We start from the raw sequence: 27,208 nt of genomic DNA, 5'->3' as shown, positions 1-27,208 counted from the left end.
AAACAGGCAAGACTGCAAATATCAGAATCTCAGAACACAAGGATTACATTCGATTTCACCAGTACAGCCACTCTGGGCTTGCAGACCATGCTCTGGATACTCTCCACAGAATAAGGTTGAAGAAAGCCACAGTAATACACTGCAAATATTCAAATATGAAAGACTATTCATGGAATCAGCCTCAGCCCTTAGGAACATGCCAAACTTCAACAAATTTGGATGCATGAGACTGTCCCAAATTTGGGAAACATTTATCAGAAGAACTTCAGCCCAAAGGCCAAGAACTACCAATATAGCCCGGCAAGAGCACCATTAGGACTTTAGGAAAACGTTAGCTTCCTAGCTTCGGTTTTCATTTGCTGTTATGTAGTACTTGTGTGCACTTGTCTTTGTATTAAGTTCCCAAGAAGATGGCAATGTGACATTTGCCGAAATATCGGAAAGTATATATTAAAGTTTTTTTAATTTATATTTCTAGTCTACGCTGTCAATTCCTTAATTATTAGTTATCATGTCTAACCAGCATATAAGTCTCTCTACAAGAATTTTGAAATGTTGTCACTAATCATCTGATTATAAAATCTTTTATTTCATGAAAAATGCTTTTGTGCCACATACATAATATAACTGTGGGTTATGAATAGTTTCTCTTATGCTTTACACCCCACCTCCCAGATCTAAACCTAATACAGATCCTTATCTACCCATAATTTTTTGATATCTGATGTGAAAAAATTAGATCTTGACAAGCACAAATAAGACCTATTTTCTTAAAGCTTTTTCTCATGCACATTTTATTTCCCTTTGACAGATGAGCTAGGAATACTCTGCCTAGGTCTAATATCTTTATCTTCTATATTCTTTCCATCACTTGTTTACTGACTTTTACGTTAACTTTCCTGCATTTTTTTTTTTTTTTAAATTTTCCCAGCGCCAAGAATTTTTCTGCTGATTTTTTCTTTTTCCACCCTCAGCTTCTCAAATCCACTGTAAGTTCTAGTATTTCTATCAATGCAGACAACTTCACATGTGCTTCCTGGCAGTCAGTGTTATCTGAGTCTCTAAACTTTGGTTCTTGTTTTTAAAAATTCTCACATTTTTCATCAATATTTGTACATTCAAATCTACAGTTGAGACATGAAAGATGCTTGACAAGGCCTTTTTAAACTTATTGTTTCACCCTTTCCTTCCTTTTCAGCGTGATATTCAATTTTATCCAGCTCAAAACCAACTGATAATTACTCATCAAATTTCAGATATATAATTCTGTTATAATTTCTGATATGCCAGCCTGGTTGGCTGGAGTTAGCATACTTGCTCTCCAACTAACATGTTACAGGTCTGAATCCTGCCAAGGATGTTTGCAATTGTCTTTAGATGGGAAATGAATTTCATCGCCCCATGCAAGACCACAGCCCTGCTTATTGGAAGCCTGAAGTAGCTTGAAAAAGCTTTATGTTTGAGTCTCTAGAGCAGTTTCCTTAAAAAAATAAAAATAAAATTATTTCTCCATAATTAAAAACAAAATCAATAAACACAATTTCAATTATCCAGTCAACTGTTTCAAAAATAATCGCAGCCAAATCGTTTAGAAAACTTTTTCCACTTGAGACTTCAAGTTTGGATCATCTATTGGGAATTTCAGCACTTCTTTGGTGAACCAATGTTTCAGACATTTATAAGCTTACACTTCCTAATTTTTTTTTTTTTTTTTTGGTTATGCTGTTTTCCAGCATCAATATGTAAACATCTTTATTCTTCTTTAATGTTGATACTGTTGAAGAGCACAAATAAAAATTTTTACACACTTCATTTTTTTTCCACCACATCCTAACTCACAAATAATTTAGACTTTTTTTTTTTGCAAAACAAGAGACACTTTAAGTACACATATCTGATGGAAGGGCTCGTTTTTAACTGATTTTACAGTCATGGCAGTGTTTGGGTAAAGTGAGAGAGAGAGGAGGGTCAGAGGCAATACAATGGAAAGAGGTATAGGTAAGTGGGGATGGTTCCAAGGGTAAGATTAGGTTATAAACCAGCCAATAATCCAATGCAAGTGGTCATAAAATCCAAGTCACTTCCTTTTATTGTTTGTCTATTCCAAGAACTATCCAAGCAATTAATGTTTGTATAGTTCCCAAAATTTGTACAGTATATCTGTGTGGCATGCTCATTATAAAAGTGAGTGATTATATGGGAATATGTCTAAATTAAAATCTTTATGGATTTTAATTTCAACTGTGTGTGTGTACATGTAAAACTATGTAGCTTGGAAGTACCAAAGTGCTTTACATAGGTTTTTACAGAGGTAAAGTCTCATGAGAATGTTACAAAAAAACCTTGTTTATCTCTATATGTTCTATGCTAAATATTACTGTAAATAACCCTATGGAAATTGACTGTACTTATTGTTTTAACAAAAATTTTTAGAGAGTGTCAAAAACAAAGGCAATACTTTGCCACTGGAACTTTGTATAATAGCTCTATGTAACAGCATAAGAAAGTTGTTTACGTTTTAAGTGTATGAGAAAGTTGCTTACGAGTTCTGCGCATAAACACCTTCAAAGTCAGTGTCTAAGAGATCGGCAAGTTTCAGACAAGTTTCCGCTGCCTGGCAAGATAGGATTAAAAGAGTACATGGAGGAGAAGAAAGAACGCGTCGGTCTTGACTGAAAATCAAGGAGTCATGCCGAATTCTTCAGAGATTACAACCCTTCGCGCAAGGTCCTGGAGAACGCGAAATAAACAGGGACTGTACCAAACATCAGGAGTTTTTGGAGTCAGGAGAAATACCGGGAGTAGGATCCAGAGGACGGGACATAACGGCGAGGCCAAGCCAGAGGTGAAGCTAGATGGGACTGTTGAGAGAAATGGCAATGTAAATATCTGAGCCAAGTGTCAGGCAGAAGTCTTTTGTTGCGGGAGATCAACTGAAGCCAATAGCCGCAGAGCGAACTCCAAGCACCAGAGAAATTGCCCATATGCTGAAACCTTTTGCCCGAGCTATTCGTGTACCACAGATTGCAGTCCAACGGCCTGTGAATTTCCTGACGAGATACCGCTGAAGCAAGACACTCCTGAAGGAAGCCTAAGACCTGAGATGAAAGAAAAGGCATAGACTTTAGTGCAAGACCTTTGATTGAACGTGCGACACAGTGCCTCTGAAAGTTTGTTATATCTTCTGTCATGCATTTCCTTTTATAGTATTGTGTCCCCGTTTTCTCTTTACACTAACATTTACATTTAGAACTCGGAAAATTGTCCAAAAGAGTCACGTGGTACCTCCAAGCATAAGAGCTGTTCCTGAATAGAGGTAACTCTGCATGGATACTTCTGTGGAATTACATTTCCTATAACTTTAGGAATATTTATTTTATACTGCACCACCTAAGGTAATGATATTAAGTTGGGAAGTCTTAATCAGGAGATGATTCCAGAGATCTACAATAGACTATGGACTGCAATCGTGGTCTAAAACCTCCTAACCCTTTTGTTTCCTGCTTAGGTTCGTATGCTAATCTTTTTGCAGGCGGTGCATTGGATTCTATCATGCAGAAAACACAAATTCTCAAAATTCATACTAAGCACTAATCATTCATTATACAAGAACATCATTATTAGTTAAAAGTTAGCACATAGGCCCACTCATGTGGCAAATTTCTACAGTCTGCACGTAGACAAATTTTCCTTCCTTGGGAAACGATTACTCCCTAAAAATCATTACTACACTTTCTTCCATTATTTCAATGATATTTTTTTCATTTATTCAACGTTAATGACACATGATATATCAACTAAAACTCTCTCTCACACCTTATGCAATGCCTTAGCCAGTTCAGTAACTCATTTACTAAATTCTCTGTAGGATATACCAAGCATTCCTGTTCTTAGCATGCTACTGTCCTAGCATGAAACTTTCCTGTTATCAGAAACACACATCCCACAATGTCTCTGGACCCTTCCTATAACAAGTTTAAAACCCATACACATAAAAGGATAAAGAAATTGTAACGATACCGTTCACCAAGGCTTTCACACAGTATTTGTAGTTCCCTGATGACTTCTGGCTGAATCTAGTGTCCTACTGCTCAGACTGGTTGGCGCTTGTACTGGAAGTATTCTTTCGATCCATGCGAACTGCTTGCACCACTCTGGTATGGCTGACAACTTTCTGCTGTATCCAGACCAGGCAGGAAGTTGACTCTTTCTTCATATAATCAGGAGAACGAATCTTTGTTTCAGCCAACAATTGCCAGCCTTTGTCTGCCGGATAAAGGCATACGCTCATCTCCGATAACCCCTCTTAGGACTTTTGCCAGCCGAGGCTGCTTCTTCTGCCCAGTGAAGACGAGACCCTCCTACTGCCGGTCCAGGAACTGCACGAACACCGATGAAAAAAATTCGAGAGTGAAGGGGGATTGCTAACCTTTTTATATCCTTCCCCCTATCAGCAAATCACTGCTATCTCTGCAACTCATCAAAACGAATTAGAGTACATCACTCACGTGGCCCTCACTCAATAGCGTATGCTAAATTTTCTTCACTGCTACCCCACATAGCCCGTGCATGCTTGGGGCTTTGATCCCTCCTTCATTTGATGTTTATGTGACCTTCACCCCTTTGTTTGAGATGAAAAATGCAAGTCATGGTGCTAACATGTAAATTTCAATACTGATCAGGACACTACATAACACATTTAATAGATTTTGTTTTTTTCTTATTCTACCCTACTGGCTTTGCATAAGTCACTCTTTTATCACTTATACAGCAAGTTTTTTTTTTTTTATAAATAGACAAACTTTGAATTATTCCATATTACTGACCTTTGCATAAATAACTCTCTTTCCTTCCTTATTTTATAAAGTAGAAGTACACACTCAGAAGGAAGCATCTTGCTAAGAATTTCCTCTCCCCCTCCTTTTTTTTCTTTCTTGTTAAATTGTAATACATTCAGAATTTTTTAGGAATTCTGTTTAATCAAAGTTTAATAATAGTCTAGGAGACATGTTATAGATGGACTGATAAGAATTAAGTTACTAGTAATAAGAAGTGTCCATAAGAGTCATTTGGAATATTAATAATTGGCATAAGATTTGTGAAATAACTTGAAATAGTTAGCTAACCTCTTTGTGAGTAAATGAGAGCTTCAATAATTTGATTTAATAAGCAGAGAAGTAATTGAGTAATTATTTGTAATTTGATTTAATAAGCAGAGAAGTAATTGAGTAATTATATTGTATAGTCATTTAGTATTGAAAGGGGAAGTTTGCTTCTTTATACTAACAGTCTAACGGATAGGTAGAGAGAGTAACCTCCCTATCGTTTAATTAATGTACTTTGGTATTAATATAAATAAATGTGTTTTATTTATATGTTAATAGAGTGCCACCCAATTCTTTAAATTACAATGCACTGTTCCTAAATAAACTCTAACTTGTGAGTGGGAAACAACTAAAGCATATCAAGCGTAGTTTAAGTACTTGAGAAACCACAACTGTTTACGTAAACTTTAGTAAAGGAATTTTATGCTAGTAAGAGAGAGGGAGATCTACCGGACATATTACTAAGTCTTATGCCGATATAGAAATACTGGTGGTGCAGTCTTAAGAAATAAATTTTCTACTGTTCATATCATCATAGGCATACTACTAGTAAATACAAAAGGTGAATGAACATAGTGCGCAATAGAAAAAGTAAGAGAGAGGGGTCATGAAAGCAAAAGTGCACTGCTAATTAGAATAAAGATATTACAAAAAAACGCATTAGACATTATTCGTTACAAAGGCACAGTAACCAAGCAGGCTTATAAATAGCCACCGTTTTACATGCACACACACACAGTGCTGTGACAAAAATGGAACTATATCACTGTTACTTTTTACTTGTTCTCCAAAAGCTGACAGTACTAGTTCCAAAAGATTATCTGCATTTCCTTAGATATATCAACTAGTAATCTTATTGTTCTCCAATAAAGGTAATGAAACTAAATGAATTTATAAACTATTTTGGCAAATCAAAAAAGTAATGTATTCCATACCTTTCAGCTCAAGCTAACTATACAATAAGAGTAATGATTCCTAAATAAAATTAAAAAATTAGGACTTGCCTAGTATCAAACTTAAAACAGTCCTTCAAATCATTAACTCTTGAAATTTGACAGACAATATGCATAAACACAATTTTAGTTTGAACAGTTACCTTGTTGCTCCTGTGCATGTAACTTTACCAGAAGACCATATACTAGCAGTAGCACGAGGATTCCTAATTTTCATAGTCAGCATCTAGAAAAAAAGTACCAACACTTAGTTTCTCATTCACAAAATCACTATCTTGTTTCAATAAAATATCAACTTTTCACAAAAATAAAAAACAGAATGACTTTCCCATTAACATTAATCCTGGATGCTTAATAAAGTAAAATTGTTGCATGTTATTTATTCAGCCAAAAAGTTTTTTTTAAGTTTTATTTGGGAAGAGATACAAAAAAGGTATTAAGCAAGCAAGTATAAAAACCATGTCAAGAAATACAAAACTCAAAGTAAAACATAACAGTTTAAAAATATATACCATTTTAAAAGTGAATTTTTTTCCTCTTTCCAATGTGAATCCCATTCATAAAAGGCAATTAGTCTTTTATGAACATACTCTCTCAAGCCCACCTACAGTATATCAAATACTGTGGCTAGGCTATGGGTCAGATAATCAGATGCACCTCTTGAGACTAAACATGGAGTTTTTTTTATTCTACTTCTGACATCAAATAAGCAGGGTGATATTTATATGAGGCAGTGAAAGCCATTTTCTACCTCCTATCTAACCAGTAAATTGGCAAATGTTGTTGCGTGGTTACGAGAAAGGAGGCGCAGTAGCAAAATGAAAAATCTGCGACTCTCCAACTACAAAATGTTGTAAACCTATAGTATATTAGTACTGTTGGTGAGTTGATGTTTTACTTTATTATTATGCAAAATACTATTAAATGAGTCCATTCCAATTTTTCAAAAGCACTGCAAGGGCAGTCCTGTTTTATCTTTCCTGTTACATACTACATCAGCTGTATACTTTAACACTTAAAAACTGTCTAACTAAAATATAGAATGTAATATTGAAAAGTTCTTATATACTTACATACTCCAAGTGAAGTCAGTAAGCTGGGGCAACATAATTTTTGTTTTCACTTCTGTGGCTAAATGGTTCAAAAGACATTTCGGTGATTACACCACATTTTTTATTATTCAGTTATACAACATACTGAAATAATAGTTCCCGACAAGTTTCGTAAATCGCAGGATTTACATCTTCAGGGGTAAATAGTATAACTTAAAGTTTAAACAAGAGAAATTAATAAATATAAATCATAACCATCTGGCTATTCATAAACTCAAATAACAGAATGCATTTGAGTTTATGTTGTATAACTGAATAATTATATCAAGCATTGTTCAACGTTATTGACGAACAATACTGGACGATGTCACATGTTCTTGTTCATACAGTCCGAGCTCAGATTGAGGTAGATTTTTTTATTAGAGCTGACCACATTTGATGGAGAATTAAAGCTTAATTTTTATTGCATTGGGTTTTTCAGCATATTAGCAGCTTCTTTAAATAAGTAGACAATATTTTCATCATATGGAATGGAACAACAGATGAACTTATCAATTTTAAAGATTATCTCAACAATTTGCACAACACCATAAAATTCACTTTAGAATAAGAAGAAAATAGAAAACTTCCTTTTCTAGATATTCTATTAGAAGTTAATGAAGAAAATAAACTCTCCTTCTCAGTATATAGGAAGCCGACCAACACAGGAAGATTTTTAAATGCAGCCTCACACCACCATCCTTCACAAAAAATAAGGTTAATTAAAACTCTTCGAGACAGAGCATACAACATCTCCAGCACACAAGAAAGATGTAATGAAGAACTAAAATACTTAACACAAATCCTCCAACAGAATGGGTATGAAACAAAAACCAAAAGAATCCTTAAAATGTCTCTAACTAACAACACAATAAAACAGGATTGCAAAAACGCAATCTCTCTTCCTTATATCAAAAATGTTACAGGTAAGCTAACCAAATTAATGAACAAACAACGTAAAAGTAGCCTTCCTTCCTTCCTTCCTATGGAAAAAATCTCAAGATTCCTACATCCACCAAAACCACCTCATCATCCTCTTAAAAAACCAGGAGTCTACAAAATCCATTGCTGTTGCGGGATTTGCTACTTAGGAGACAGGAAGATCTGGAGAAATACGCATGGCTGAACACCAAAAAGACATACAATACAAAAGTGAACAAAAAATGGGTCTTGCTTTCCACACCACTTCCACTGGACACTATGTACTCTGGCAAAAACAACGATGCCATGCATAGAAAACAACTGCTACATAAGAAAATTTAAAGAAGCTGCTAATATGCAGAAAAACTCAACCCAATGCAATAAAAATCAAGGTTTAATTCTCCATCAAGTGTGTAAAAAATCTACCTCAATCTGAGCTCAAACTATATGAACGAGAACAAGTGACATCGTCCAGTACTGTTCAATGTCAATAACATTTTATATCTGCATTCTGTTATTTGAGTTTATGAATAGCCAGACGGTTTAAGTTATACTATTTACCCCTGAAGATGTAAATCCTATAATTTACGAAACTTGTCGGGATCTATTATTTCAGTATGTTGTATAACTGAATAATAAAAAATGTGGTGTAATCACTGAAATATATCTTTTGGATAATTTTTGATTTCGATTAAAGCTAGTTATTTTGTCACCTTATCCATTGGATGGAAGAATTTTTTCTGACATCCTATTAATTAATAGCCATTTTATTTCAGCAGGTCTACAGAAATTTTTCACAATTTCAAATGGTTTTTAAATTAATCATATCTTATTTTTTACAGCTATTTTACTGCTCAAAGTAATTTGGTTTCTTTTTGATTTCATATTTGTATTTTCATTCAAACTATTTTTTTTCCAACTGCTTTAGGTGTTCCGAGTGCTTTTTTTTTTCTCTCTCTCTCTTATTTGAGCTCAAATTTGGACTACCTATAGACCAAAGGTAAAGAGTGTGAACCTGTGGCATGCATACAAATTTCAGAGCATTGGGAAAAAAAAAAAAAAACAACAATCCAAACTTGAAACATCACTCCAGGGGGAATCCATCTTGTGTCATAACTTGCACATGCCTGTTCTCTCTGCCAGGCATGTAGTGATATAACATTATTCAGGAAACTAATCATTAATCATTATATGATTTGTTTGAAGTCCAAGTGTTGAGACATACAATTCTGTGATTAATTGCATTTTTTTCTGAAGGATTTTATTTTAATTTCTTCATGTAGCTTCCTCAATAAGAGGGTAACTGCATGGTTAGCCTAGTGGCTATGCGTTCGCAATCATATGCCTGGGGAAGGAGTGTCCTAGGTTCGATGACGTGAGGAGCTTCCTCAGCCATAGCCAAGTTAGCCGGTCTTGGGCGTGGAGCAGTCCCCCCCCCAACTTTCTCAATCATATCTCCTTTACTCCTCACAAAGCTTTGCAAATTGCATCCCCCCCCCCCAATCTACTTCATATCACATTCCACTATCCATCACCATGAAAACCAAAGCTGTGAATAATAATCCACATGAGGTCTGATCAAGGCTTTATACAATGGAACTACAGCCTCTTTCTTTCTGCCTTTCAAGGTCCTCCACATCACTGCCATAATCCAGCGATGGCTTCACAACTTACATTGTGATCCACAAAACTTCAGGTGTCTACCACCACTCCCAGATTTCTGATTTCTATTTCTTTCAAAGTTCCCTCCCAAGTATATACTCTGCATCCCATTCTTACCACAAACTTTGAAACAATAAACTAGTTCCACTCACTTGCCTGCTCATACAATCTATTCAAGTCATCCTATACAGCTACTAGGAGGAATCAGTTACATATCTTCAGTTCAACTCATTTCAATATCATTAACATACAAGTTGAACAACAGTGGCTCATAACTAGACTGTTGAAGCACACAACTAATGACCTTCCTCTTTCAGGATACTGAATCCCATATACAACTCAGACTATCATGTAGCAATCTACCACAAGACTTTGCAAAATTTAAGTATACCACTGTATATGCATCTACCCTGTCCAATGCATTAGTCATCTTGTTTTAGTACAAAAGCAGACATGCCTTTGAGAAACCCATCCTAACAATCACAGAGAACACTACTGTTATCAAATCAATTTCTGTATCATAGTTTTCACTAACCTTGCCAATACCTTCACACCCCTAAATATACAGTTTGGCCTATATTTTATAGCTAGTCTTATCACCACTTTTGTGAAGTGGAACAATTTTAACTTCCTTCTACTCATTTGAGAGTTGTGCAGATATCAGGAAAGACTAGAATTTTTCTTGTTCAGTGCACTATGGCATAATTTGCTAATTTCTGCACATGTTTTTGCCGTCCTTACCAAGTAATCTTCCTGACCTGCTTTTTATATCTTCATGCAACTGATTATTACCATTATTCACTTTGTGCTGCCTCCACAGTGCCTTCTTCCAGATTGTGCTTCATTCATTTGACAGCTACCTTCTTCAGCATTCTGGCTTTCAGAATACATTTGCACATTGATATTAAATATCTCTTGGTCAATGGCCAAGTAACATTTCTCTCCTTCCCACCTCTCGTTTTTCTATGCTAAAACTCCAACCTTTATTTGTGTGGGGTTCTCCCCATTCCTCAACCGTTCTTTAGGACAGGTTGATCCCCCTAATGAGGAATTAAGTACAGGTAACCTTCATATAATGAGGATGTTAGGTTCCACAGAAATGCCATATTATATAAATCACGTTATGCAAGACTCAGATCACATAGAAAAAGTAGGGTTACGTTCCGAAATCATTTTTTTTTTTTTTTTTTAATTATATAAACAACAATGACACATAAATAAAAATATTTTTTTGTTGTAATTCATATAATTCATGTAAGTTAAGAAAACTAACCATGAAACAAATACATAGTATAAAAATTACAAATTGTATGTAAACTTTATGCATATAATGTATAAATGTTTTAGGCAAAATAAAATAAAGCGCATATTTTAATCATCATCACTACCTTCAAAACGAACATTTCATAGATGTTCTTTATTTACGAGTGGACGGATCGTCATCACTTGAAATCTCTTGGATAACATTTGTATAATTCTCATTGCATACTTCGGCTGGTTTAGTTATGAAGAAGTCAGTAATAAGACCTTGCTTACCACTATGCTGCAATTTTTTTTTTATTAAGTTCATAATATGGAGCTAAACAAATATCCAATTGTCTTGTGAATTTTCCATCGAGGGATCATTATCCGTAAAATAACTTAACTTTCTTGCCAAGTCCAATCTTTCTAATTTCTTTAACGGATTCATCACAATCAGAATCTTTGGCAGAACTTTCCCCACCATTTGGTTCGACGTCATCTATTAATTGTACCAGTTCCCTCCTAATTTAAATCTATTTCTTCATCAATTAATTCTAATTTCGTTTTCAACCATATTGCAAAAGCCCTCTAAGTGGCCATTACTATAAAAATTATTATTTTTACATAAAAAAGCATTACATATTAATTATGTATATAACTCACCAGAAAATAAAATGCTCAGCTTGAGATTAACATACTTATGATTTTTAATGCACTTTACCAGCAAAAAACAAAGACAATTTTCAACCATAAATACTTTATACAGTAAACAATTGATGTACATGTGTGCTAAAGGTTATTTCCCCCTAATATAAATTTGGTACTTATAACTACATGCGTGATATGGGCAGACACAAATATATTGAAGATAAAATTTAATTTTCAAGTCGCAGAGTGAAAAATATATGAAAAGATAAAGGGTTACTACAATTTGTAGACTGCATTATATCGAATGCGTGTTGTATAAGTACTGCGTTATACGAGGGTTACCTGTATATACATTTTATGATTAAATCCATGTGTATGTGTTGTTCACAGGGTCAGTTTCCTGTTCTGAGGGACATAAAATTAGAGTTTCCGGGTGAAATACCCTCCATATGAGAAATGGCTAACTCACCTTTTAGTCAAAAGAGACCAGATAAAAAGGTTTCTCACGCCATGGATGGAAATTGAATCCAGATCTTTCCGACCAAAGGGCTTCGTCTATATTGACTGAGCTACAGAGGCTCTAAACTCCAAGCTGTCTCCTAAGCACTCAATTACTGGCATTGTAGTTCCACATTTTTTCCTTGTAGAATGTCTTCATATGGCACCCATGTGATCACGCTAGCAAAGGGAAATGTAATGCCCCACTCACAATCACTTCTTGCAACAAAATGATTAAATCTAAGACTTGATCTTCAGTTGCCATCCCTTACACATCACCTAATATAGTTGTCTTGAAAACAAAAGAAATTCATCTTCCTTATCTCCAAATGTTCTCTCTTCAATTCCAATCTATATTTACCATAATTATCACTGTTTCCTTGTTTACTAATCTAAGTTGTTTATGTATTTCTTCATCACCACTCCCACATTCACTGGCGTTTACCATACAACCAAATATCTCTTCCCATCAATCTCCATCTCACGTCATACTACCTCAAAATCATTGCCATTGTGTACTGCTGTAACCTCTGCTGTTCTTGCACCAACAAACCATAACCCAACCAACCATTGCTGTTGTTTTCCTCTTGCATCTTCACTTTGTGCAGACGCAATTCCCCCCAATGTCATCAGCACCCAGCCTCCCTTCTTGTCCTTTATTCTCATTCCTTTCCACGTTCACTTATAACAATTTGTGAGCAAATAAACTCAATGAGTGAAATCCTTTCGCTCCCCTTAATTCTTATGCTCTGAGCATTTGTAAGTAAACACAGCAATTCACTTTTTAGGGATGTAACTAGTCAAATCCATGTCACTTGTTGGTTGTAATCCAACACCTGCCCATGCCCAAATGCCTTTAATCACCATTTACCCCATAATATCTCCTCAAACTCAATTTCCCCTAATATTTTAATTTAATTCCTCTAATTTCACCCCTTACATCCCAGAGAAAGGAGTTGCGATTAATCCTAAAACTGCAAAATTTTAAAAATTTTCTGGATCAACCAAATAAAATTGGCTAGCATAATTAATAACATGATATGAAAAAAAAAAAAGATAAAAATTTGTTCCATCTGAACAATGTTTTGGTTACCCAAAGTTATTTGGGTAACCAAATAACTCACTTTCATCAAAATACAAAATTTATATACAATTTTTAATTTGATGATTTTACATGTTCAGAGATGCAGATTCTAATTCAACTCTTAGAAATCTTCATGAATACTGTTCCTGTGAGTCAATGGCTTTTGTTACATTAGATCTTCCTAACAATTATTTGTATATCGTTTATTTTACTTTGCAAGCTACATATTTCTTTGCACTGTGATGCTCAACGATCTGTCATGGCCAAGTAGCTTGCTTCAAAGAAATCTACTGATGTTTTATCAATTATAATCTCTGCCACTTATCTTGTGGGATGAGACAAGAGTTTCCAGAAGGAATAACCCTGCCACCTCCACCATAACTGGCTGAATTACCTGCAGATGAAACCCCCCCCCCCTTATGTCTAACCTTGTCGCAAAAAAACAGTGCCATCATCAAATGAACTATGGAGTTCCATGTTTGTTTAATGAACATTGTTTAATTTCTTACATTCCTCTGATAAAAGTAGTCTAATTTGACTCCCAAAATACAGGAAAACAAAAGTTGCTGGCTAGATGTAGAATGTTTATTTTTATAAAAATAAAAAGCAGATCAAACAATGCTATTCTGAATGCTTTCAGAACAGCACTATTTAATTTGAATGAAAGATATCGCAAAAGCAACTAAGGCTATGAGATCAGTATATATCTGTTAATTGAGTATGTTCCACAGTCTGTCTGCTTTCTTACATAAAAAACCTCATTGCCTATATATGAGATGCAACATGTTTGATCTTTATTCATTAAAAATCATGTTTACAAGACCATACATTAAAGATACCAAGAAATTATATACTTGGTTTTTAATCCTTTACCCAAGGAAACAAAACACAATGTTTTGCTTCCTTGGGTAAAAGATTAAAACCAAGTATATAATTTCTTAGCATCTTTAATGTATAGTAAAACCAAGGTAAAAAAATTTACAAGACCATGGCTATGATACACATTACATTCCAAATGTTACAGCTAGTATAAGGTGCTTTCACACAATCACTGTTTATTTTAATTAATTTTCGTCAGTCCTATTCCATTATTTTTTATTGCTTACTGTGATATTTAGTTTTGATCTTTCCTCCAATTTTAGATGGCACTTGAACTGGCGTGAAAGTGGTAGTTACCATCATGAGAATGGTCTTGAAAGGGATATATATGGTGGTGCTAGGGTCATGGTGTGGGAAGGCAGTATGCTTAATGGAAACATCAAGTGCTGGAAAAAGGGACTACGACTGGTGAACGATATTGCAACAAAGTTCAACATCACGTTCAATTGTTCTGTGCAAAGAATTCATTTTTATGGATGACAATGCTACACCCCATTGTACACAAGCAGTGGAGTTGCTTCTGGAGACCAAGGATATTAATTGACTTGAGTGGTCAGCATGCTCCTCAGATCTCAACCCCATAAAACATGTTTAAGATGCAATAGGGAGGCACACTGTTGCTCGAAGTTCTCCTCAAAAAACAAACAAGGCCTTATCATGCTCCAGAGGAAGAGTGAGCCAGTTTATCTGAGCTTGGTGCTAATTATGGTAAGAGGCGAGAGCTGTATTGCAGTTTGGGGTAGACATATTCCATACTGAAAGGCGTCTCTGCATAGTTTTCAATAAGCGCTTATTGTTAATTCCTTAACTACATCCTTAGGAACTGAAAATTTTTCAACTGGTAATATTATAAATTAAAGATGCCAAGAAATTATATTCTTGGTTTCATCCTTTATCCAAGTGTAAATAATCAAAGTCACTTCGCGATTGGGTTATTTGTATACAGAGGCTAATGACTTCATGTGCCTTAGTATCCCTTAATGCAAAGCATATATCCTTATGGACATGTATAATGTTAAGCATTGTGAGTAGGACCACTACCCAGATGCTTAGCGTTACACATGTCCACAAGGATACGTGCTTTGCATTATGGGATACTAAGGCAACTGATGTGATGTCATTAGCCTCTATATACAAGCAGCCCAGTCATGAAGTGGGTTCATGTGCAAACTTTGATTGCTTACACTTGGATGAAACCAAGAATATAATTTCTTGACATCATTAATTTATATATTCTTAGGAAATTTGTAGCTTTCGCCAAAAACATATTGCAATGTAATTTGTACAAAATTTATAAAAAAAAAATTTTTTTGTATGCTGGCAATAAATTTATGTCTACAATTGGCTGTAGTCATGATATTTTTTCATAGACCGTTAAAAATGTAGTTCATTCTTAGATTCTGGACTGGTGTCCAGAAGCTAAGTATTTAATGTAAGCTAAGAATATAATTTAAGCTATCACTGGAGTCAGACAAGAAACTGAGCTGAAAATTTCGTTCATTCATTCTCTCCTCCCCCTCCCCATAAAACCCTAGTCATGTATGAGGAAGGAGAAGGTAGTATCAGAATGCCTATCACTTCAGTGAAAAAACCTCAGTTTTGGAAGCTTGAAGCTCCACCTGTTATTACATGAAGTGCAAGTGATAGAATGCAGAGTTGGCCATAGTAAGATAGTTTACAGCTGCAAGGGACATGATGAATACCTGGCATATATAGGGACTGTGGCTGACATTTGGTGGAGTGTATAAGGGATGCTATTTTTATTTTATTTTTTTTTAATGATCTGCAAGTGGTTGCACTTGAAAATTTTAGCTAGTTTTTCAAATGTGCCTCAGATATATAGAATTGCAATAACTTTGGTGTAGTTTCTGTTCTGGGGGGGGGAGGTAATATTTTGGAGTGGGGATTATGACTATTGGCCAAGAAGGTTATGCAAATGCAGTCAAGTTCAGTGGAGAAGATATCATCAGAGACAATTAATTTTTACCTTATGTAGGATTTTAATAATCCCAAACTGTTGGAAAGGGGTAGTAGTATGACTGTATCTACTAGTGTGTGCGCTTGTGCACAAACGTGTTTCATAAATTGAGAATGCCAGGAATCCATCAAGCTGGTATAAAATCAAAGTGTCTAGGAAGAGGAGACATTCTAAGATGAGCTGAATCCTGGGATGTTGGTTGAAAAAAAAAAAAATGCTGGGTGCATCCAAGCCATTTGGCCAAATGGAAAACATATCACCAAAACATAGCCATACAATGGGTCTATATAGGAGAAGAAAGCACATGGCTGTCTGCTCCAATTGTTCGTAGTTGCCAAATGAAATTGCTTCAGTTCACGGTGATCTTACAAACTTAAACTGGGTTGCAATATCAAGAGGAAATTCAATTTGAATAAAGTCTAAGTGGGACATTGGTGAACAGAGATGAGACATCAAAAATGACCCTTATGTTAGTGCATGTTAGAGTGTCAGGTTTCTATTGGCTTTAAAGTGAACCGAGTTTACGTATGAAGGAGTGTTGCCAGTATATTTGGCTATTTCATTTTGCAAGGAAAATTCCACAAACAAATAGAGGGAGCAGCCATTACTTCTTCTCCCAATTTCTAGTCTATGATATTGTGCACATAAGGAAAGATTAAATAACTGTACTTGTCAACATTTTTGAGAAATACATAGGAGGAAATATAATACTCATACAAGTTTGGAGAAGGAAGACAGTATAAGATGTTCCAAATTAAAGTATACCCTCAAAATACCTAAAAATGAAGGAATATCCTCAAACTTGTGTGTATCCTCCTAACCAGATATGGTAAAGAAATTTTGAAAAAAAATTTTTTTTTAATTATTTTCAAAAAATTACTGATTGGAGAAATATGCTATGCGAAAGGAAAAAGATAGTGAAATTCACATACCACATGAGCTATAAGGCAATATAAATGAAGGAAAGCAAGACTGACTACACAGTCACTTGGGGAACACTCTTCAATTACAGACACCTAAAGACTTTGCAAAAATGGCCAATGACACCAAATGCAGCACAATGCATGGTTCATCAATTTGAAGAGACACTTTGACAGTCCAACAAGAAAAATGTCGTAAATCTGAAATTCCACAAATGAGTGAAAATGGTGAAGCTGCAGCTGTTGAACAGTCAAATGAGAATGCTGTAGGTTCATGCAATGCATATGCAGTATGTAAGGCAATGAGATTGGGCCATTATACAACAATATGGAGAAATTTGCATACAGCATTGCAATGCTACCCATATAAACTCAGCTACAGCAGAGTTGCTAACAAGAGATGCCAGTGTCCAAAAAGCATTCATGTTGACATTTCTGGCACACATGGAGGTGGATGAGAATTGGCCTTGGAATGATGAAGTACATTTTCATGTTTGTGGAATAGTAAACACTCAAAAGGGTTCTAAGGGATGATGATTGCATAATATTATAAAGTTCTTGACTCCATCTCCCACTTAAATATGATCCTCACATTCTCATAGTAGAACCTGTTAACACAAACGAGGCTCTGGTGACTGGGTATCAGTGGCATAACTGAAACATCTACATAAGAGTAAATGCATGTCTGGATGCTGAGGTAGCAACCTACCACCAGAATAGGAACTCTGTGGGCTAACAACCCATAAGTCTGCAAAAATTTAAATACTGTTTTCAAGTCAGATAAATGAGTAAATTGGACAGACTCCTAGGTATCAACTAAAGACATGAATTAGCCAGTGGAATGTTAAAACACTATCAAACAGGAAAACTAGCAAAAACTAAGAAATGAGATGGAAAAATATAAAATTGAATTATTGGGGATTAGCAAAGTAAGATGGAATGGTACTGGTAGAATAAATTTTCCTAGTTGGAATGTTTCTTTATTCAGGGATGCCTAATATAACTGATATACATCAATACGGACTTGGAATCCTCATAAGCAAAAAAAGATTTAGTCAAGTAATGATTGGGTGAGAACCAATAATAACAGTCAATCTTAAAACTAAATTTGGAAGGTTAAGAGTTGTTCAGTGGTATGTCCCAACTGAGAATGCATCCTTTGAAGACAAAGAAAAGTTTTACAGTCTACTTGATAAGACTGATTATGATGACACATGATCACGAGAGCATACTTCTCATGGGTAACCTCAACGCTAAAGTTGGTACAAATAATGAGGGGCTGGAGAATGTAATGGGCAAGCATGGTTTGGGAGAGAGAAATGTAAATGGTGAACTGCTGATGGAACTGTGTGGTAAATATAACTTAGTAATAGGTGGCAAAAAATCTTCCCAACATAAGCAAATACATAAAGTAACCTGGGTGTCACTAGATAGCAAAACACAGAATCAAATAGATCATATTGCTATCAGCCAAAAGGTGTAGGAAAATGTTATTAGATGTCCGAAAGAAAAAGTGCTGATATTTGCTCACATCATCTAATAACAGGATCTATGCAGTTATATATTCGAAAAAATCATCAGGAAAAAACATTTAATAGACAGATATTTGATGTTGCTAAATTACAAAATGCTGAAGTCTGCAAGAGTTTAAAATAAAATGAAGGGAAAATAGGGATTAATAATTTTGAAGGAAGAGAGGATAAAAGGAATGATGATACAGAGCAGTGGTACTTAACCTTTTCGAAGTCACGGAACACTTTTGATTATAAGAAAAATTTGGGGAACACCGAAAGCATTAGGGTCATAAAACTAACAAAAATATGTATGAACTTACCTTTTATAAAAATGGAACTTATTTTAATGCGATACTTGAGCTTGTCGGCTTTTGCAGATTTCAGCAATATCAGGTCTAATATGTGATATAGCTACCCACATCTCTTTGTCTATATTAGTAAGTATTTCCTCTTTTTAGTTTTTATACTGGATAATATTGAGAAAACGAGCTCACACAAATATGATGTTGAAAATTGTAACAAAATTTTCAGTTCCCTTGTGGAGAGAGCTGGGTATTTGGCTTAGACAAAAATTCAAAGAAATTCCTCAAGAGTTATTTCAGAGAATTTCATTTTTAGAGTAACTAATTGTTCTCTTCTTGTAACGAAAATTCACAACTCAATGTATTAACTGTGCAAGATTTATTTCGTATTCAGTCATAATTGTGTGATTCAAGGAAGGAAAGCAACTTGAAATCTTTTCTTCCAATATTGTTAAATGTTCTGTTATAATGGAAATAATTTCCTAGACATTTTTATTATGGAGCGAAGGAAACATATCTACTGTATTTTTTTCTGATATGCGAGTTTTCAAAAGAGATACTTTTTTCTGAAAAGCTGACGATTTGTCAGTGGATGTCAAAATATTTTCATTTTCCCCTTGGCTACTTGTATTAACGCTATTTAAGTAGTTAAAAATATCAGCTAAATATGCCATTTTAGTACACCAAATATCATTTTGAAGACATTTTACAAAAGCATTTGTACTTTCATCTTGAAAAAAAAAAAATAAAAAAATAAAATAAAGGCCAATAATTCATTCTTAAGTTCTAAAATTCGGAATAGCACTTTACCCCTGGATAACCATCTCATTTCAGTGTGCAAAAGCAAATATTCATACTTGGCTTCCATAGATATGCAAAGTTTTTTAAAAAGGCATGCTTTAAAATTACATCTTGACTTGATGTAATTTGCCATGGTCTATTACAGGTTTTAATATTGCTGGTAATGTTTTTGAAACTAGGGATTCTCTGTACAAAAACCAGTGCATAGATATATTTGGGTTTATTTTCTTGGAGCCTACCACTGATGGAGAATCGCCCGTACAAATTCCTACACACAGCTCCCATGAAATTTAAAAATTTTCTAAATATGACTTAATAGAGTCAAAATAACTTGTCCTGTTGCAAGTTCGGTAAGTTCTCTGCAGCATAGAAATTGATTCACTATTTCGTTTAGATTAATGAAACGAACGAATCCTAATACACGAGCTTTACTGCTAATGTCAGTGGACTCGTCAATTTGTAAATCATTTTTGTTTTTGGAAAGTTTATTGGTAACTGTTTTCTCAATATCATCTGACATATCTATAATTTTATATTTTATTGTATCGTCAGAATGAGGAATTTTCATAATTTCCTTTTCTGCTTCATCGCCAAACAATGTTTACTATTTCACAACATGCTGGCAAAATAAGAGACTCTGCTATAGTATGTGGTTTTAATTTTACAGCAATGAATTCGGCTACTTATATGACGCAAGTTGTGCTTTATCGGAAATTTTAAGTCTTTTCAAAATATTTTACTTAAATATAAAGAGCCAATAGGCTTCATTTCGGCGATATAAACATTATTCAAATTAAGGGGATATTAAATCCCACATTGTTTTAAAAGCGAATAAGAAACTCAAAGATTGGAATCAGAGTTTCATGCTGAATATAGTAAACTATAAAAGTATCAGCAGTTACTAGCGTGAGCTAATGCAAGTAGTCCTAGTACGTAGTACAATCTCAGGCAACTCGTTGCAAAGGTGGGGAAATTTCTGATCGATAATCTTGGTATTTTCAATAATGTAAAAACACATTTCCTAGGAAATGTATGCTGTTATTACATTATGGTGGTAGGTCTACCCAGACTGGTTTCAGCCTTTTTTGAGGCTTCATCAGCGAGTAGCTACACAAATAGATACCAAAGGGTATAGCAAAAAGAACTTATATACTCTGCTATACGAGTTGTCAAACAGGTGCAACCATTAAGTTACTTAAATATAAAGAGCCAATAGGCTTCATTTTGGCAATATAAACATTATTCAAATTAAGGGGATATCAAATCCCACATTGTTTTAAAACCGAATAAGAAACTCAAAGATTAGAATCAGAGAGTTTCATGCCGAATATAGTAAACTATAAAAGTATCGGCGGTTACTAGCATGAGCTAATGCAAGTAAGCCAGGTACGAATCTTTGCTTTGCAGATTGAAATAAGATGGTTATCCAGGGGTGAAGTGCAATTCCGAATTTTAGAACTTAAGAATGAGTTATTGGCCTTTTTTCAAAATGAAGGTACAGATGCTTTTTTGTAAAAATGTCTTCAAAATGATATTTGGTGTGTTAAAATGGCATATTTAGCCAGTATTTTTAATTACTTAAATAGGTTAATACAAGTATCCAAAGGAAAAATTAAAATATTTTGACATCCACTGACAAACTGTCAGCTTTTTAGAAAAATATATATATCTCTTTGGAAAAACTGCATATCAGAAAAAAAAAAATACAGTAGATATGTTTCCTTCGCCCCATAATAAAAATGTTGAGGGAATTATTTCTGTTATAACAGAAAATTTAACAATATTGGAAGAAAAGATCAAGTTACTTTCTTTCCTTAAATCGTACAATTATGACTGAATACGAAATAAATCTGGCACAGTTAATACATTGAGTTGTGAATTTTCGTTACAAGAAGAGAACAATTAGTTACTCTGAAAATGAAATTCTCTGAAATAACTCTTGAGGAATTGCTTTGGATTTTTGTCCAAGCTGAATATCCAGCTCTCTCCACAAGGTTAAAATTTTGTTACAGTTCTCAACATCATGTTTGCGTGAGCTCGGTTTCTCAATATTAACCAATATAAAAACTAAAAAGAGTGAAAGCCTTACTAATACAGACAAAGAGATGAGGGTAGCTATATCATATATTAGACCTGATATTGCTGAAATCTGCAAAAGCCAACAGGCTCAAGTATCGCATTAAAATAAGCTCCATTTTTATAAAAGGCAAGTCCATGCATATTTTTATTGTTAGTTTAATGACCCTAATGCTTTTTTGTGCTCCCCAAATTTTTCTTATAATCAAAAGTGTTCTGTGACTTCGCACAGGTTAAGAACCGCTGCTCCATAGACTGTTCTGAATAGAAATACTTTAATTTTACTTTAATTTGAAACACCCTGTATATAGATACAAATGAGATTTTGTAGTTTATGAAAAGAAATGCCATCTGGAAGCCAAGTAGTAATGCAATTTAGGAAGCATGCGAGGTTAAGGTTCTTATTGTGTAAAGATTTTATTTTAAGCGAATGTGTTCAAGAACAGAGAAAGAGATGATGGGTATTTCGGTGTTCATTTGAAGAGTCCTCCCTCTGAGTGCTTGAAGTCCCTGGAAGAGCCACCATAATATACAAATCCCATCCCCAAAGGTTGGGAATCTACCTATTAAGGATTTAAGTAAAGTGTTCTATTCTGGTCTCATGCCAATATTGCAAAGTGTAAGGTTTTAAATTTTGAGAAGCAAAGATGGGATGCACAGTATAAATTGGTTGGGATATTTTAGAGGAGGGGGAAGAGATGAAAGATTTGGGGGTAAGGACTTGAAATTTTGTGGATATTTTGCTAAAATTCTGAGGACAATACAACAGATTATGGGAATAATAAGGAATTTTTAATTGAAGATCTCACGTGGTAGGATTTTTCATTATGTAAAGCAGGCAAACAACCAGCCAGAAGAATATGTGCAGTTAACAGACAATATTTTCATGAATGAGACTAACAAAAAAGGTTCCTACTGCAACACTTAGGTGATCTAGCAAATTTCCTCCTTCTATATTTTGTTAAAAAGATATCAGAAAAATCTAATCCATACTAAAAAAATTCATATGCATTTGAGCATTTTCTATTACTTTGGTTCAGTGAAATGTTATATAAAATGTATATTACTATTCCATATCCCACAGAGTGGGTCTCCTGAGATGAGTCTTGACTCCATGGAGTGGCCATATAAATAATAAGGAAGGCTGCAGGATGTATGGCACAGAGGTATTTTAAAGTTAGAATATGAATGGAGGAAGAATAATGGAAGTCAATTCTGTAGAGCAGCAATCATGGAAATACCCATCAAAATAGAAAGGAAGAATTAGAATCTCTGCAAAAGGTTTAATCACTTTATGCAGAGGTCTATCCCCAAAGTTGACAAAAAGTCAAGTTTGGGGATATTACACCAAAAATCTCAAGTTTGAGATTTTTGGTGCACTATCCCCAAAATCTGTCCAACTCTTTTCATACCCATGCAGCTTGTCTTCACTGCCACACTAACATTTCTCAGGCTTGTAGTTACCAGTGACATATGCAATTTAAACTAAGAATTAAAATGGTGTGCAGTTTTCTTCATTTGCATTCAAACGAAACTGAATAAATCAAAAGTGTTAATGTCCATGTTGTCTTAAGGCTATACTAGATGAGAAAAGCTCTTTCCAAAGAACAGAAGTAACATATTCTATTTAAGATCTTAAAATCATCCCTGAACATAACCAGCTTTTGCTTTAAAACAAAGCTTAAAACAAAACATTGGCTGTGCAAACTTTTGGTCATTGGTACTAGCAACTCTGGAAAAACAAATCATGTTGCAGCTTCAGCGATTACCACAATCACTGAAAAACTCTTAATTTTTTTTAAGTTCTGATCAAGATTCTGCTAAAAGAGAACTGGTTTTAAACTTCAGATTCTCCCAGTTATGGGTGTTAGAATTATGATTATTCAGACTCAGGTCAATTACTATATCCATATGTGATACTAGCTTGTATTATGATACCACTTTATTATGGTTGCAAGTGCTCATATTTTATTTTAAACACAAAAGTCAAGTTTAAAGCTGGATATATTTGCAACAGATCTTGGAAACTTATGTGGTACATATTGCTGCTTTTTTCCAGCATGAATTTTATTGCCTTATAGGACTATGATACAACTGATACTATTTGTTTTCACTTTTAGCATTCTTGTATAACCTCAAGACTTGGGAGTCACTAATGAAACTTTTCTGGTGATACATTTCAAGCACTTTTTACATTATAATGGCAATTTTTGCAAAACTTTGAATTCTTTTGTATAAATTACTTTAGAACTGTAGCCATTCAGATATGGTTTATAATTGTGATCTCCTTGTCTTTTTCACCAGGACAAAACCATCTTGTTAACTTCAGTGTAACCAAAGCAGTTCTATTTTATTTCTCACAGAAAACATTTCCTTCACCTCCTTTTACCTTTTGATAATACTCAGAACTCCAGGGAAAAAAAAACCTTCTAGAGGTTTACTCATATTGCTAGCCTCTCCTAGAACAAATACACTGCATCCATACTTTCCTCAGTCTCAAAACAAATGGAAACTAATCCTTTCACAATTCAAGATAGCTGTTGTACAGCAAAGAAGTACTAATATGTATGTATGTTATATTATATATAATTCTCATTAATATTCTGCCTGAAATGTCCTCAGTCCAAAAAAAAAAGCATACCCTTACACTTGGCAACACAAACTCATTTGTTCATATAACCTGTCTGTTCAAATCAGCTTTCTCAACAAATAACTAGTTTTAAACCATCCCCAATATCATTAATATACAAGTTAAACAACAGTGGACCACATATAGATCATCCAAAGTTATCCCCCTCAGGCTCAGCACCTCCATACGTCTCTTCTTGATATCCTTTAGAATTTATAACCTCCCATGCACCTCCAGGACTTAAGTAGCTACTCCATATACACTTATCTACCTGGCAAATGTATGTTGCATGTGATAACTGGTTGGTTTACCCTGTTTTGCAAGAAAAAAATGTTATCTTCACTAACTCGCCTTAAGCAGAAAAGCTTATAAAGATTCTTCACATCCTAAACAGCATTGAACGCTGGCCTTTACAACCAGAAAGGTCCAAGTGTAGAGGCTCAAGGTTACCGCAAAATGTAGAAGTTCCATGGTATATCCACTGCTGAAGTGGCTTGAAAAAGTTCATGTTTAGTCTCCACAGTAGATTCTGGGCTAGGTAAAAAATAATTAAAAATACAAAAAAAAAAAACAAATCCTTAACCCACCCATGGTACACATGTACTATAGGTACCTTTGTGGGTGGGAGTCATAAAAAAAACGATGTAGTTCAGTCTTCAAACAACCAGACTACATGGCTATCTACAGCAGCACCCAATTACATATTTTGTCCTGTTAATTTCTATCCCACACCAAATGGCCTTAAACCCATTTCCTGTGTTACTCATATTAATCACCATTTGAGATCTCTACTCTAGTGGGATTTAATTCCTCTGCAATAATTAGCAATATGCCGGTTTTCCTATCTTGTCCATCATCCTTAAATATACTGTACCCACCATGATTCCTCAACTAAAATTTCCTACTTCACTGTCCTTTTCTGACAAAAACATTCCTTGGGGGAGAGGGGGGGGGGGACATTAATATCATGCATGTGTGTGTGTGTCAGTACAATCACAATGTTGATCTCTCACTTCAAATGAGACATTCAAGCTCTCATGCAACTATTCTGACATTTTCACTAACCATTCTTTGACAGATTTCTAAAACACCTCACACCAAGTTTATTTAAATGTAATCCATACTGTAAGTACAAATCCTTTTGATTAAAATCGTCCCATACATCACTGCAGAAGTCTGTATTGAACTTTTTTTTTACAACCACAGTTTTGACTTACTCATCCATGCTATATTTTGGTAGAAATATTAAACTTGAGAAAAGACTTCGCTAAATATTTACTATTATAGTTATTCTTTTTAATATGACATATCTTATACCAGCCTGGTTCGACAAGTGGAGAATGCTCAAACTTTCCAACTTGCAGACTGGTTCAAATCCCACCAAAACATGGATGTCTGCAAGCATCTTCAAATGGCAGATGATTACTAATGCTTAATATTAAATTACTATCTTACTTAATGAAGACCTAAAATTACTTGAAGTATCATCATGTTTTGTTTTATAGTGTTAGGTTTTATTTTTTTCCTGACCTCCATGGAGTCAAGTCTCATTGTAAGTCAACACAAAATCTATCATACCACTCCTTAAAATCATCCACCATCTGCACGTTCACCACCCTCTCAGGCAATGCATTCTACATTCCCACCACTCTCCATTTTTTGCAGCTTCCAGGAATGGCCCCTTGTTCTTGCTCCTTTCCCTTATTCTGCCATCTGAAAAATCTGCTAATATGATAACATTTCAATGGTGTAACTGTCTCCCCCCCACACCCTTTGCTTTCTATCCACCAAACTGCAGATCACATGCCCTCAGTCTATCCTCATAAGTGTTGTACAGTCATATCATCTTTGTTATCCGTCTCTGCAACCACTCCAGTGACCAGATCTGAGTGCAGAAATCCAGATGTGGTCCAATCAAAGCCTTATACAAATGCAAGCAGCATAATTTTCTCTCATGATCAATGTTCTTCTCAACACCACTACAGTTCTCTAAGATGTCTTCATAACCTTTGCAATATGTCCTTCAAATCTCTATCCACAATCATCCCAAGATCCCTTCCTATCTCCACTTCTTCCAGTATAAATCCACAAGTGAGTATGAAACATCCCATCTGTGGATCCCAAAATTTGAACCTTACATTTAGTTGCATTAAACTTACATTCCCATTTAATTGCTCACCTTTCTAGCTTATTCAAATCCTCTCGAAGAGTCCAAAACATCAGCTATTACTAATAACCCTCCCAAGCTCACATCTTCCTGTGGTCCCGTGACAATATCAGTGACAAAAGATTAAACAGTACTGGTTCCAGGACTAAATCCAGTAGAATCCTACTTGTTACCTTCTTACTCCCTGATACTGCTTCCCCATATACAACTCTCTGATATCTATCAGAGGGCCAATCACAAACTAATCCACTAACCTGATATCCAAACCCATACGATGCAACTTAAAAATCAACTTATCATGTAGCACCCTGTCAAATGCCTTGGGGGAAAAAAGACAGTGCATGCCTTACCCTCATCCACTGCTCTTGTTACTTTATTGTAAAATGCAACCAGATTACTAAAACAGCCCTTTAATAAATCCAGGGTGGCTTGCATAATAATATTTCATTTGTCCAATTCTGTATATTATGAGTTTTTACCAATTTCTTCAAAATCTTAATTACAGAATACAAATAAACCTACAGTTTGTTACCTCCATTTCCACTACCATCCTTATGCAATGGTACTCTTACCCTCTTTCCACTCTCCAGGCACCTGCCCCATTGCAAGACATTCATTAAGCAGCCAAGTTAGTGGCATAATCATTTCCATACCACATTCCTTTAAAACAAGTGAAATTCCATCTAGTCCCTCCCTGCTTTAATGACATTTCACTTACTCAGTATTCAGAATACATCC

At 34.9% G+C, this 27,208-nt stretch overlaps 1 protein-coding gene across 1 annotated transcript in view; it reads right to left on the bottom strand.

The window, feature by feature from the left end:
- LOC150098705 (TATA box-binding protein-like 1) overlaps positions 1-27,208 on the bottom strand; it is a 67,832-nt gene that overhangs the window by 38,538 nt on the left and 2,086 nt on the right. The window contains exon 2 of the mRNA XM_090404826.1: positions 6,202-6,284. Coding sequence (XP_090260952.1) covers positions 6,202-6,284 — 83 coding nt within the window. The remainder of the gene's footprint in view (positions 1-6,201; positions 6,285-27,208) is intronic.

This window comes from Typopeltis vanoorti, chromosome 15, assembly GCF_054136105.1.
Source record: "Typopeltis vanoorti isolate ZY-2024b chromosome 15, IOZ_Tvanoo_1.0, whole genome shotgun sequence".
NCBI lineage: Eukaryota > Metazoa > Arthropoda > Arachnida > Uropygi > Thelyphonidae > Typopeltis > Typopeltis vanoorti.
The sequence above is the reverse complement of the archived record's forward strand: the minus strand, read 5'-3'. Positions and strand labels throughout refer to the sequence as shown.